This window comes from Branchiostoma lanceolatum, chromosome 2 (genome assembly GCF_035083965.1).
Source record: "Branchiostoma lanceolatum isolate klBraLanc5 chromosome 2, klBraLanc5.hap2, whole genome shotgun sequence".
In the NCBI taxonomy this organism is placed as follows: Eukaryota; Metazoa; Chordata; class Leptocardii; order Amphioxiformes; family Branchiostomatidae; genus Branchiostoma; species Branchiostoma lanceolatum.
This window is the reverse complement of record NC_089723.1, coordinates 40102243-40115945: the sequence shown is the minus strand read 5'-3', so window position 1 is coordinate 40115945 and position 13703 is coordinate 40102243. Positions and strand designations below refer to the sequence as shown.

The 13703-nt window shown below is 43.0% G+C and overlaps 1 protein-coding gene across 1 annotated transcript in view; it reads right to left on the bottom strand.

Moving 5' to 3' along the window:
• LOC136427088 (multiple C2 and transmembrane domain-containing protein 1-like) overlaps window positions 1–13703 on the bottom strand; it is a 92625-nt gene that overhangs the window by 67285 nt on the left and 11637 nt on the right. Inside the window, exon 2 of the mRNA XM_066415807.1 lies at window positions 11415–11875. Coding sequence (XP_066271904.1) covers window positions 11415–11875 — 461 coding nt within the window. The remainder of the gene's footprint in view (window positions 1–11414; window positions 11876–13703) is intronic.

Genomic DNA, 13703 nt, shown 5'->3' with positions numbered 1-13703 from the left:
AACTAAATTTAAAGTTATTCACAATACCAAAAGAGGAGGGGCTCCAATAACTATGTACAGCATTACTGTAGTCAGAGATAACATCATCAGCTCAGCAGTCCAAGGTACACACACATGTATGCTACTGTACATTCATTTACTTTCATGGCAAGAGGAAAAAGGAGTTCGTAATATGAGGTTGAACTTGAAACAATTCTGTTTTTGTACAGAAGTAGTACAAAGGAGACATATTCACAGTGTCATGGATTCACCCTACAGAGGTCACCACGGAGATGTGGACATCAGGAAGTTGCAATCTAGGAACAGATTAATCCCTGCAGGGTTTCACCCACAGTTATGGACAGATTAAAATTCCTGCAGGAGTTAATTACCCTGTAATTGCCATATCTCCGGCAGGCCTGTTGTTAGTGTTAAGGGCTGCTATCACCTCCAAGAGGACAGTCGCTGACAGACTGAGATTTACTGATCATCCCTGCAGGCAGTCACAGACCACCGAAACCTGGCTTCCATCAAGCCCAGAGCTGTCTCCAGGACAGTCCCTCTCAGCCTGGGTGCCATCACATTACTACCATCACCAGGGCTCCAACACTCACTACTAGGGGTGGATACCGGTTCAGCTTAACAAGGTCCAAGTCCAGGTTTAGGTCCAGAGATTTAGGTTCAGGTCCGGACCTGGACCTGAACCTGTCTAGTTGACATGTTTTGTTTTATTAAACCAATATTAAGCATAGCGAATTAAGACTGACATGCATGACTGTAAAAGTTTCTTGGTGAGAAGACTTTTAAGGCAAACCAGTATTTAATATTTGAATGTTGCACTTATTTTACATTGTATATGCCTTTTCTTCTCATAGGGAGACTCAAAACACTTTTCAACAAACAAAATAGAAAAATATATTTGCACTTTGTTCAGGTTTTTTTGGACTCAGGTTTTTGGCTTTCAGGTTTTTTGGACTCGGTTCTTGGATGTTATATACGGTAGGTCCGAATCAGGTCCAGCGAACCGGTATCCACCCCTACTCACTACCCTGTAAAAATCTGTGTAGTGCCCCGGTAGTAATCGGATGGCACCCAGGCTACGTCCCTCTGTCCCTTGGCTGAGCTTTGCTTCTTAAGCTTGGGACCAAAAAATTGTCACCGTCTGTCTAAAGAATCTGAACTTCGTGATATGAAATTGATGACAATGCATTTTCTAAAATGACAGGTCTAACGACGAAAATCAACATCATGGGTTCTCAAATGATGAATATGACAGAAAAAAATGTAGAGCCTAAAGAGACAGCCCTGATGTTAAGGTTTGCTATCAGCTCCAAAAGTCCAGAGGACATGTTCCTGACAGACTGGGATAACTCCTCTAGCTGTGGATAGTCCAGAAGACCAGGCCAGACCACCCTGCATGGCTTCCATCAACAGACAGGATAATCACATCACAGCTTTAACTCATTAATCCAACTTATCACACAAACATCAGTCACATAGCTGTCACCACCTGATTCTCAACCCTTAATTTATCACCAGTGACCCAGTTTTGGGGACTTTGAAAAATATTCCTGTAAAATACAATATACAGTCTTACAGACAGCAAAGAACTTTTCGACATTTCACCCTTCAAGTTACATGTACATGTATGTAACCTTAAAACAACTTTTCAACATTTCCCCTATCCCAGAATAGTCCAGATTAGCATATCTTGCTCAGCTACCATACCATATAAAGGTTAGGCATGACTACTTTGTTCCATTTAACATAACCAGTCTCGGCGGCTGCCTGAGAAAGTCGTTGTGCTTCGCCAAAGGGCGGTTCTAGCGGCTGAATAATCCAGACAAAGACACAGACAGGCGAACATGAAGTTTCCTCTGGAATACTAATCAAGTCTTTCTGGCAGAGACTACAGGTGGGCTGTCTGCAGTCTATAGTCTATAGTTTAGTTGGTTTATTCCACAAAGACAGACATGTCTTCTACTGGTGGCTGTCAATGATTCCTGGAGGGAGAACCCTGACATAGAATATTCTGTTTATTAAGATATACTAGATACCCTCTGGCCTTTATAAAGGATAGTCTCCTGGGGTTCGAAGCAAATCACAAATCGACACGAAATCATGCAAATGACAGAGTTAATCAAGAATAAATAAGAATACAATGCTAAACTTTCTTCCAACACTAAGGTATTCACGGATCGAATTTTCGACGACCACTGTCGCCTTCTTCAGGATCAATAATGACCAATCACTGCCGAACGTAAACTCGCGAGAGTTACGGACACGTGACTCTATTGACACATGTCACTGCGGATACGTGACGTCAGCAATTGGTCAAACGTGCCAGGAAGTTTATAACGCCCACTGTCTCTGTTGAGTGACGGCTGGAGTGCCCTGATATATATGGCCTCCTTTATACCTCTCATAAAGTAGTCCTGTTCAGTGTCCAGAATTCTGACTTTGTCCAGCGAAACGGTATGGCCCGGAGATTCAATGTGGATGTGTTGAGAGACTTCAGACGAATGCGAGCTGGGGCGTTTGAGTTCAAGGAATCTAGTTCTCATTGAGCGTTCTGTCTCACCAATGTAGAATTCTTCACAAGTCCCTTGTCTAGTGGTTCCCTGACACGGAATGTGGTACACTACACCGCACTTCTCTTCTCTTGGGGTTTTGTCCTTCGGCGCCACGAGAAGCTGTCGCAGTGTGTTCGTAGGTTTGAAGCTGGTGGAGATCCCGTGTGAAGCAAATATTCTGCGCAGGGGTTCTGAGACGGTCTTGATGTACGGAAGGGTGATGCGTCCTTTGTCCCTCTCTCTCGTCCCCGGGTTCCTGTTGTTCTGTTGAGGGGGCTTTGGTGCGGTTGCCTTGTCTATGGCCCACTTAGGGTACCCGCAGTCCTTCAGTGCCTGTTTAATGTGTTGTTTCTCTGTCTCTCTGTCGTGTGGATCCGTTATGATCGTGTCAGCTCTGTGGAGTAACGTCTTCACGACCCCAAGTTTGTGTTCAAGAGGATGGTTGGATCTGAAGTTGAGGTATTGGTCTGTGTGAGTGGGTTTCCGGTAGATGCTCAGACGTAGTGAACCGTCGTCTTGGATCGTGGTGAGAGTGTCGAGGAAGGGGAGGGTTCTGTCTTGTTCTTTCTCCGATGTGAATTTGATGTCGGGGTCCAGAGAGTTGAGATGGTCTATGAATTCCTGTGCGTGGGCTTTCTTGAGTTTGGTGTGGGTGTCGTCGACGTACCGGAACCACCAGAGGGGAGGGTGCGGAGCTGTAGATATGGCAAGTTGTTCTAGGTGTTCCATGTACAAGTTGCATACTATTCTATGCAATTCTACATTGGTGAGACAGAACGCTCAATGAGAACTAGATTCCTTGAACACAAACGCCCCAGCTCGCATTCGTCTGAAGTCTCTCAACACATCCACATTGAATCTCCGGGCCATACCGTTTCGCTGGACAAAGTCAGAATTCTGGACACTGAACAGGACTACTTAATGAGAGGTATAAAGGAGGCCATATATATCAGGGCACTCCAGCCGTCACTCAACAGAGACAGTGGGCGTTATAAACTTCCTGGCACGTTTGACCAATTGCTGACGTCACGTATCCGCAGTGACATGTGTCAATAGAGTCACGTGTCCGTAACTCTCGCGAGTTTACGTTCGGCAGTGATTGGTCATTATTGATCCTGAAGAAGGCGACAGTGGTCGTCGAAAATTCGATCCGTGAATACCTTAGTGTTGGAAGAAAGTTTAGCATTGTATTATGATTACTACCAACACAGATGAGCTTTCATTATAAGAATAAATAAGAACAACGGATAACTAAAGTAAAGATAGATAAATAACTTGAGATACAAAATGAATAAAAAATAACTTGAAAAAAGTGTTTGTCCTGAAATCAAATCATAACAACTAAAAGTCAAACAGTGGACCAACTTTAAAGGTTTAATGAACTTCAACTTGAACTAGTTGCAGACAGATGTCATCAGTCCTAAAGTCAGCCACACAAGAACAGCTCTATTTTCTAAGCCACTGATTAGATTTGTATGACAAAATTAAGACTACTAATACCATATCATTGCATACACAGCCTGTAATGTGTGTCAGTGCAGACATCAAATAATAATTGAAAGTCAAACAGTGGATAAACTTTGACAAAGTTTGATGAACTTCAACTTGAACTAGTTGCAAACAGATGTCAGAAGTCCTGTTCAAAGTCAGCCACACAAGAACAGCTCTATTTTCTAAGTCAGTGATCAGATTTGTACGACAAAATTAAGACTGTTCAGTGGAAAATTATGCCTGATCATCTGAGACCTATTTCAGAGCTGATCAACCGACAGAGGAAGTTTTATTCTTCTTATCCAACACCAGACAGTAATTACACGGAGGACGCTGTTCCAAAGTTAATGACAAAGTTACCGTTTGTAATCGGAGCTGGTCAATGATCTCAACTTTTCATTACCATATTATTTGTATATATTTCTTCTTTTCCTTTTCATCCTGACGGACGATTGGTTCAGCGTCGGTGGACTCGTCCGTGGGCACGAGTCCAGCTTTACTCTTGCAGTGTTTGCCACAAGCAGCGCAGGTGAAGGCTGTTGTTTGGCATGGTGTGTGTCTCCTTTGCCTTCTGGCAACCTCATTCAGCTCCAAGTCGTGTTCCAGTTTTGTAATTTGTATATATTTGTATATATACAAATGACTATGAATTTGTTTGTTTCGCTTTATCCGTAACATGCCTTTAGGCGTAACACACCAGTGTTGTGTAGTAGGTACATGCAAGACTGGACTGTAGGGTTTGATCAACTAACACTAAGTACTGGCACGGAGCCCTACTAATAGCACTATTCTCGATAAGTGCGGTGGGTTCTTTAACGTGCTTGAGGCTCTCCTTAAACACGGGGCCTCCGTCTTAATATCCCATCCAAGATGACACCCCTATGAATTTTCAATCAGTCGAGTGAGAAAATAGGCACAACATTGGAGCCTGCTCGGATTCGAACCCAGAATCTTTAAGATTCTAAATCAACCCTCCACAAGACAACCTTGTCCCCACAATACCACATCCAGATGAGGTATGAAATCATTACAAACATCTTCTGTGCAAGACTGGACTGTAGGGTTTGATCAACCAACACCAGGATGGAGCCCTACTATCCTTGATAAGTGTGGTGGGTTCTTTAACATGCTCGAGGTGCGGCTCTGGCTTTACATCCCATCAGAGAGGACCCCCTAATCATTTTCACTCAAGTGAGGAAATAGGCACAACATTGAGGCCTGCTAAGGATTAGAACCCAGACCCTTTTGACTCTATATAAGTAAACAACTTTTACCACAAGACCGCCATCCCATCACAATACCACACGGAATTAAGGTATCGAATTATCACAGACATCTTCTGGTCTTTCTATGAATTAAACGATCTCTATTACCTGTCAGGTAAAAATGTTTCCTCCCATTTTCATAATAAAACTTTACAGCCACTTCTGCCAGGGGTGTTGGCATTATTAATCACCCTCGCCACGCCCTATCCAATAACTGGACTCAAAAAGCTATTAGCAAATTTTTCATCAACGATCATTTCTCTAGAACTCTTCATGATCAGGACTGTTCATCATGCAGCATCTGTGGGAGGGGGGCTGCATGGGGGGGGCAACGCCAACACTCTACTGTCACTGAGCCACTGATCACTACAAGGTGAACAACAACAAGTTTCAGATCTGCGACTGACCCTGCATCTAGATCTGGGTCACTGGCACACTACAGTAGGCCTGTGGGACATGTTCTACATTTGTGTGGGTCAGATTCCCTTAAAACACCATCTATGCTAAATTCAGGAAGGCAGCAGCTATGTACTATGAAAAATCTGCAGACTGGCTTTGCTTTACATTCAATTCAAGCACAAAGCACACTTTACCAATTTATGTAGAATGCACCAATTACACTCTACATTAATGAAGGCAATTGAAATCTCCTTGTTAGAATTTGATCTGTCCAGCTACAAACTATGATTGGAGAGCACTAACTAAAAGGTCATGTAGACCCCCATCTCTGCTCTGTGAGCTGCTAGTTTATTCTGGGTCATAATTCATTCCAGCAGAACCTTTGTGTCACCAGGAACATCCAACAGACAAGTTGACAAAATAACAGACAGCGGCAATATTGAGAGGATATAATTCACCTGGGGCAGTGATCAAGTGTGAGCGGGTTAAAACCAACAGGCTACCTGTCGTTCATTCCTTCCTGTCGTTCATTCCCGTCATTCATTCCTGTCAGCTGTGAGGTAAACCCAGATCCCTTCTGACAGCACCTGGGTTATGTTGGGAACATCTCAGAAGCATACTGTGAACTAAAATCTATCTATTCTGGCAAGGACTGAATTTCACAGTAGAAGGGGAATATTAGGTTTTCGCAGTGTTTAGATTTGCAGCTGAAACGATTTCTGTAGTACAGAAATAATACATCAGATTTCCAAATCGTGGGAAGGTGACCACAAAAGAAACATGAAAATAAAACTAACACAAAAGTTTCAAGATCCACAGTATTCCATTTCCCTGCCTTTTATGGCCCAGAATGTCCACAATGGCCATCAACCGCTGTAAGGCTGAGATAACCAGATGGCCAACAGGCTTTGTAGATAATTGGACAGTTTGATGACTTCACTTCGTCCAATTATCTACCTACAAAGGGTTCACAAACCTGAAGAGATACCTTCCAGTCCTGTAGTTTACTCCAGCCAAAATACAGGGTCTGCAGAGATTTTTCTGTAGGATCTAATCAGCCATTTCATAATTGTATGCAATTCCTAGGTAACTGGTTTAATCTGACAGAACATGTACTAATAGGTAATTTTGTGTAACGCACACGGAAGATTTTGGATTTGTGTAAAGAGCAGTCAGCCCTTCCAAATTCACTGTAAAGCTATGTCAGAACCAATGGAGGAGATCTCAAGAAAACAAACAAACTATGAAGCTATGTCAGAAACACTTCATTCAGTCCAAAGATAACTGGAGCAGATTAACTCAGTTCTAGAAAATCAGTTTGTTTATTCTTTCGTATCACTTCATCAAAAGTTAATAGACTTTTTTTCATCAATAATGAATAAGGGCAATCATTGTTTATATAAGAATACACCAGAGTTCTTGTTCTTCTTGTTCTTGTAGGTTTTCAGAGTTGACAACATGGTAAGTGATAGCAAAGTAATTTTCTATGCCTCTTTCATGAAAACATGCCATGTAATCCATATCTAAAAGTTTCCATGGATATGTAGAAAGTTGGGGTTATCCAAACACACCAGTACAATGCCTTCATACAAGATACAAAATCTCATGGGAGACGAGTGATTATCATCTAGTCAAGCGGAAAATCTGTACTGGAGCAATTAGTGTCAATTTTATGCTATGAATATTATTGAACCACTTGGCAAAACCTTACGGTGCTTTTCAAAACTCCGCTTTGTCAGACCTACTTGGAAGGTACACAGTAAAAGAAACTTGCATCCGACTGTGACAGTAACATATGTTAGACTGAGACAGAAACATACGGTATGTTAGACTGAGACTGTAACATATGTTAGACTGAGAGATTAACATATGTTAGTCGACATTAAACTCATCAGCTTGAGACTCTGTTGTGAAGACAGTTTGTTGCATGAATAGAATAGCAGTAATGCACAAAATTATGTTCGTCATAACCGAAAGAGTTTTACATATTCGCTGGAACATGGCCCAGAAAGAAAAGTATTTGCTGAAGTTGGATTCTGTACAAGTTGGCAGACTGTTCCCAACAGCTGAAAAATAACCTTCAACAGTATTTCATTACATGTTGAGACTATGGTTACAATCTGTTTCATCTACATCTTTGTTATTATAATCATAAGGTGCCAACTTGCCAAGGAGTACTCCAATGACTAACAAGTAGGGAAAGGCACTTGCATTCTTCATGAGGCTGTCCTAGACAAAAACTCATCATACAGACAAAGACGATATACCACAGGTAAGTTGGGATGTCCTGTACAAGGCTGTTGCTCAACTATTAATATTAGCAGCCTCACAGTTGAGCTCCTCAGCTTCCAATCAGTTGCTAACTGGGAAACCCAAGTTCAATCTAGGGAAGAGCATCTCAGTTGGGGCTGCATGCGTCTTTCGGAGGGACATAGAATGGGGGTCCAATGTTCAAGGAGGTGCCTCAAGCACATTAAAAAAAATAAAGGGGTGTAAAACTATACCCTGTTAATGAAACAACAAGGAAACTTGCTGACATATTGGCCACTAGGCACAACAAGGTGAACGAGTACAAGTACTCGGCGAAGATAACAACAAGTTTCAGATCTGCGATTGACCCTGCATCTAGATCTGGGTCACTGGCACACTACAGTAGGCCTGTGGGACATGTTCTACATTTGTGTGGGTCAGATTCCCTTAAAACATCCCAAAACGGGGATACGCTTTGAATCCTTTGATGTAGGCTTCTTGGCATAAATACAAAGGTAGATTCATCTTTCTCCCTTTATTTCCCCTGCTGAATCAAAGATTATTCTACACGAGGGAGCGAACGTTGGAACCCGATAGTAGAATAGAATAGAAATTGGACGCCAGGTTAACCACGCAGACATGCTGTCAAGGGAGAGACAACCTCTAATCTATAGTTTGACATCTACTGACAAAATTTATCCAGTTACAAAGGAAAAAGGGGTGGGGATTAATTAGTGAGACCACCAGCTCATTGATTTGTAGCTCCAGCAAAGCCCTTGAAATAGGGGTCATTCTGGGCCGTGGTGCGAAGCTGTTCTATGGGTATGAAGAAGGGAATCGCTGGAACAGATCCAATTTCAGGGGCACTTCCAAAGGTAGCCTTCTTCAAGACTTCCACGAGCAATGGCGTTTATCGTGGGGGGAGCGCTGATTCACGATTTTCTACATTTAGGCCAGGTTCTTATCCTGGGAAGATCATGTCTGTGCTTGCTAGAAGGCCTGCTATCTTTCAACATCACCAAAGGTCCATTAAAAACGTATTCTCATCGATATGCGAACTCCGGTAAGAAACTCAAGTAGTCCAGGAAAGTATATTAACCTGTCACAGACACCACCTTCCCTGCATAAGAACCCATCCCAAATGTTGAAAATCGCAAATCAGCGCTCCCCCCAACAATAATGCCAGCACTCATGGAAGGCCAAAAGGAGGCTAACCAAAGGGAGGTCTGACTGAGTGGGGTTGCCATGGATGGGGGGCTGGTATCAGTGTTTGGGCGTCTGCCAACATATCAACAGATAAAGCAACATCCTGAAACAGGTGTCAGTGTCAGTTATACGGGCAATGACTCTCACTTTCTAACTCACAGCGTCCAACATGGGAAAATGTGTGTCAATGTACTAAAATCTACTGTTAGACAATAATCATAATGATAAGTTATCTTATCTCTTTCTATATAGATATATATGCAGTAGCAAAACATGGAGGGAGGGTACTTAACTACTTTGCTGTATTGACCAAATAAACAATCAGATCAAATATTTAGCAACTGTTGTTCAAACATTTCATTTCATTCTAGTGATCATGAAGAAGAGTGATGGCTGTCACTCAAAATGTCTAGAAGTAATCTCTGAATCTTATCCAGTTGTAGAGATTTAGCTGTCCTTAATTATTGTTTACCTGTTACCCTACATAAATGGTGTCCAAACATATGGGGGGAGGGGGGATTTCAATTCCAAGTCCATAAGACTACTCCTGTCAGGGTTGAACAAGTTTTCAAAAATTCACTTGCCCTATCGGGCAAGTAGAAAAAAAATCTACTTGCCCGAACCAACTTTTGACTTGCCCGAAATCTAAATGACATTTTTTCTTTGCATCTTTGCTTGCGGTAATGAATTCTGTTATTTTTCAGTAAAAACGTCTTGTTAAGCATGTAATTATAGCAAAAAAGTTTTAACTACAAGACCAAGCTGTGTGGATGTCATGACCGTATTTACGGGAAATGACAAAAACTTGAACAAGAAGCATGATATTACAACGTATCTTCTTTCACTTAAACCACGCCAATTTCTTTTGTTGCTTCTCAGATTTTTCAGAATAAAATCAGAGCGATACGGAAAAAATTTTTGGCAAAAAGTCTAAGGTAAAGACACAGGCTTATTTAACATAAAGAACAACATTCAAGTTTTCAGCAAATGTTGTGTATCGATCATTCCTTGGATCCAGTACTACAATATTCCTGTGTTCACTGAGGGCTATTATTATTCTCCCATTTCTTTAGTAAACAGAAGAAAAAATCAGGTATTTGTCATATGATGGAAAAGTTACATTTAGAGTGTTGTGGATCTAATATAACTAAACATGGTTCTTATGATATGGCCAGTTTTGAATCATTGTCGTGAAATTTTTATTTTCTAGATAACATTAGTCAATATCAATCCACACATGTACATCAAACAACACCTTCAAATGATTTTTTGCAGTATTAACATTTAGAAGTTGAACAGAAATTTAGAATATCCTGAATATACACTCAATCAGTTAAAATGTTGTGGGAACCCTCAGAGTGTGTCATATCCACAATGTTGCTGTTCAATGAAAGAAGGAAAATGCTACATTGAGGGAGTGCTCACAGGGATATCATGTTTCAAAGGATTTGATGTTGCAAAGTTTCATGCCAGCAGGTCTACTAACTGAGAGAGCCATGGGTGTTTGTTTACATGTACTATGTGAGCCAAAATGTCCTGTTTTGGGTTGAATTCATAATCTTTTGGAATATTTTGAGAGAAATGTAGTTTCTAATGATAAGATACATTGTGGTGTGGTGTTTTTGTGATCCTTTCACTGGAATAAAGTTTGTTTTGAAACAGACTGCATGAAAAAATCTTACTTGCCCGATCGGGCAAGTGGGGGAGGATATCCACTTGCCCGAACAGCACTTTCACTTGCCCCGGGCAATCGGGCAACCATACTTGTTCAACCCTGCCTGTACAGTGTAATGCGACCTCATTACTCCTATAGGGGTGGGATATATTGACTCCCTTAGATCCTTTTTTATTACCCTCTGACCTGTAACGGCACTGCAGCTGAGCTACTGGTACTATTTTTGTACGGCCCAGATTCAGCAGCAACAACATTGTGTACGCACCGCTATTCACCCTCCAACACTCCTTACACAAAGGGGCACACTGTAGCAGTGCAAGGGTTTCTCTACTCTTGTGAACAATTCTATAGCGTTATCCTGAATGAATGGGAGGTGTTCATAACGCTTTATAATTGACTGTTGTCCCCTTGAGTGCAAAACACTCTGTATTAATTGCCAGCCAGGTATAATGGAGAAAACACTAATGTTTGACTAGGGAAATCAGTCTAGAGTACTGTTTTAACTGGCAAGAGGCGGGGAATATTGTTGTGAGCTGTTATTCAGATCCTTATTTACATTATTGTATGTAATCTTACCGTGTTGTGCTGGCTGGTGTTGTACCCGGAAGTGGAGCCTGCCGCATGGGAAGGGGAGAACCCTGTAGCTCCGTCCTGTTCCTGGGCGGTACCTTCCTCCTTGGGCAGCACCTCGGCATAAGCGCAGTCCTGGCCGTTCAGTGCGGCGGCTGCTTGCCCGTTCTGTCCCGCTGTTTTGGCCGGGCCGCGGACGCGCCCGTTGGCGGCCCCGGGTGCGAGGGAGGGCCGCCGGAGCGGCGAGTCCGCCCCGTAGCCCTGGTGCGCGATGTCCGGCTGGCTACATGTCAGTCTCGGGTCGCGTTTCAGTTTACTTCCCTGAGATTTGGACGACTTTTCGGCAAGAAACGGCCATCGAGGCTTCGCCTTCTTCTTGAAGTAGCCCAGCAGGCGCTGCCTCCGAGACTTTCGCCCGGCCCCTGGCTCTCTCTCGGGCGAGCTGGAACTCACGGAACACCGCTCCCCTGAAACACACAGACACGCACCTTCCATCACTACGGCTAGTAATGACTCCTACACAGTCCTACTGCACATTAAAGCCAAACTCCGCCGATATCCCATTGATTCCCAGCTATTCTGGGACTTGGAGAGTTGAGCTAATCCATGAATCCACCTGGATGTTTACCTATTATTTAGGGCGTGAGGGGGAGGGGGGTGGTATAGCGGGAAGGCTTAGCAGGTTCGAAAGTGTGCCACAATAACATCTCTGGACTATCGAATCTAGAAGGCAAGCAGACCCCACACATGGGCAGCATCAAGCACATAACTATGGCCAACTGGCTCAGTTTAAGTAGGGCGCCTTTGGCCACCAATTACCAACCAATTCGCGACAAACCGCGATGAATCGAAATGCGCGCTGTGATCTGTTATGGGAAACCACAACACAGCGGACCACAACACACGGCGCCATTCCTGGCATGCCCGCTGCCCCATCCCCGCGCCACGGCCGCAGCTCGCGGGCCTGCCCGCATGCAGGACGGTAGCTGGGCGGTTAGGGGAGGCAGGGCGCCCGAGACTCACCAACTTCGCTGTCGGTGTCGCCATCCGACCTGCCCGCGCCGAGAGCCGACATCTTATAACCACCGTACGTCACCTGCGCGTGAAGGGTGCGCAAAGGTGCGAGATCGGGAGTTCTAGTCTCGGCCAGACGCGTTGGGTTTTATTAGGTGACAAAATTAGCCTCCACCTGAGGCCTTCATAAAAGGTTATAGATAGTATGAAATATTGGGATGGAGAGTCCGCGGGAAGGGTAACATTTCCACTAGGCGCGGGAAAATGAAACCCACGGATTCCCCTGACAAATTAAATTATACAGCCAACGTAATAAAGGTCTGATAAAGACTATCAAAACAGTAGCAATTGGCCAAATGAAGTAAATGATTCGTCAGATGAGTAAATCGGACACAGAGATGCATATTTGCAACCCGGTGAACTCCCTGGGTAAATTATTTACCATATTCTTTATTTCAAATTTGATTCATCGTCCCAAGCCGTCTGCTGCAGGCCAGCAGCCTATCTGTAATCTGACCTTGGGGACGCCATGACCTCCCCTGATAGACAGCCAGGTCTGAACGCCCCCTGATTTCCATCTCTCTGTAGCACATCACTCACATGAAGGTTTAAGGCATCCAGGTAACAATATCTAAAGACAAATCAATCTCTACAAGTGCAGAAGCTTCTAGACGTTTCGAATTCATGAGCTAGTCACGGACGCTGAAGAAGAGTGCTGGATGTCACTCGAAACGTCCGGAAATAATCTCCGAATATTATCCAGTTGTAGAGTTTGATTTGTCTTTAAACATCACTCACATGTTTGGATATAGATTTGCTGATCGGATTGATAAAATTCAGTGCGGCCCACTGCGCTGCAGCCGCCAGACTCCGATAATGTTGACTGTGATATTATATTCTTACAGGAATTTCTCTTACGTGGTTGGAAGGCACATATATGTAAACAAGAGTTCTACGACCTCATACCTTCGCGAAATGATTTTGACCTTTATGACTGACGTATTAGGAGTGTTTTTCATCAATCAAAAATCATACCAGTTGATTCTCCTCACCCAAATAACATAAGTTGTCCAAACCTCCTTGTTATGATTATGAGCTTAACAAAGAAGGTTATGCTAACATTTTTCATCAATAATGCAAATAAGCTCCTTATTAGCATAATTTGATTCAATGGTGTTCACATTCACACAACTTCTAAATGCAACAAGTATGAAATTGCCGTTATTTACTAGTATGGAATGATAGTAGTTTCTCATGAATTATGCAAATTAGGCCTACATT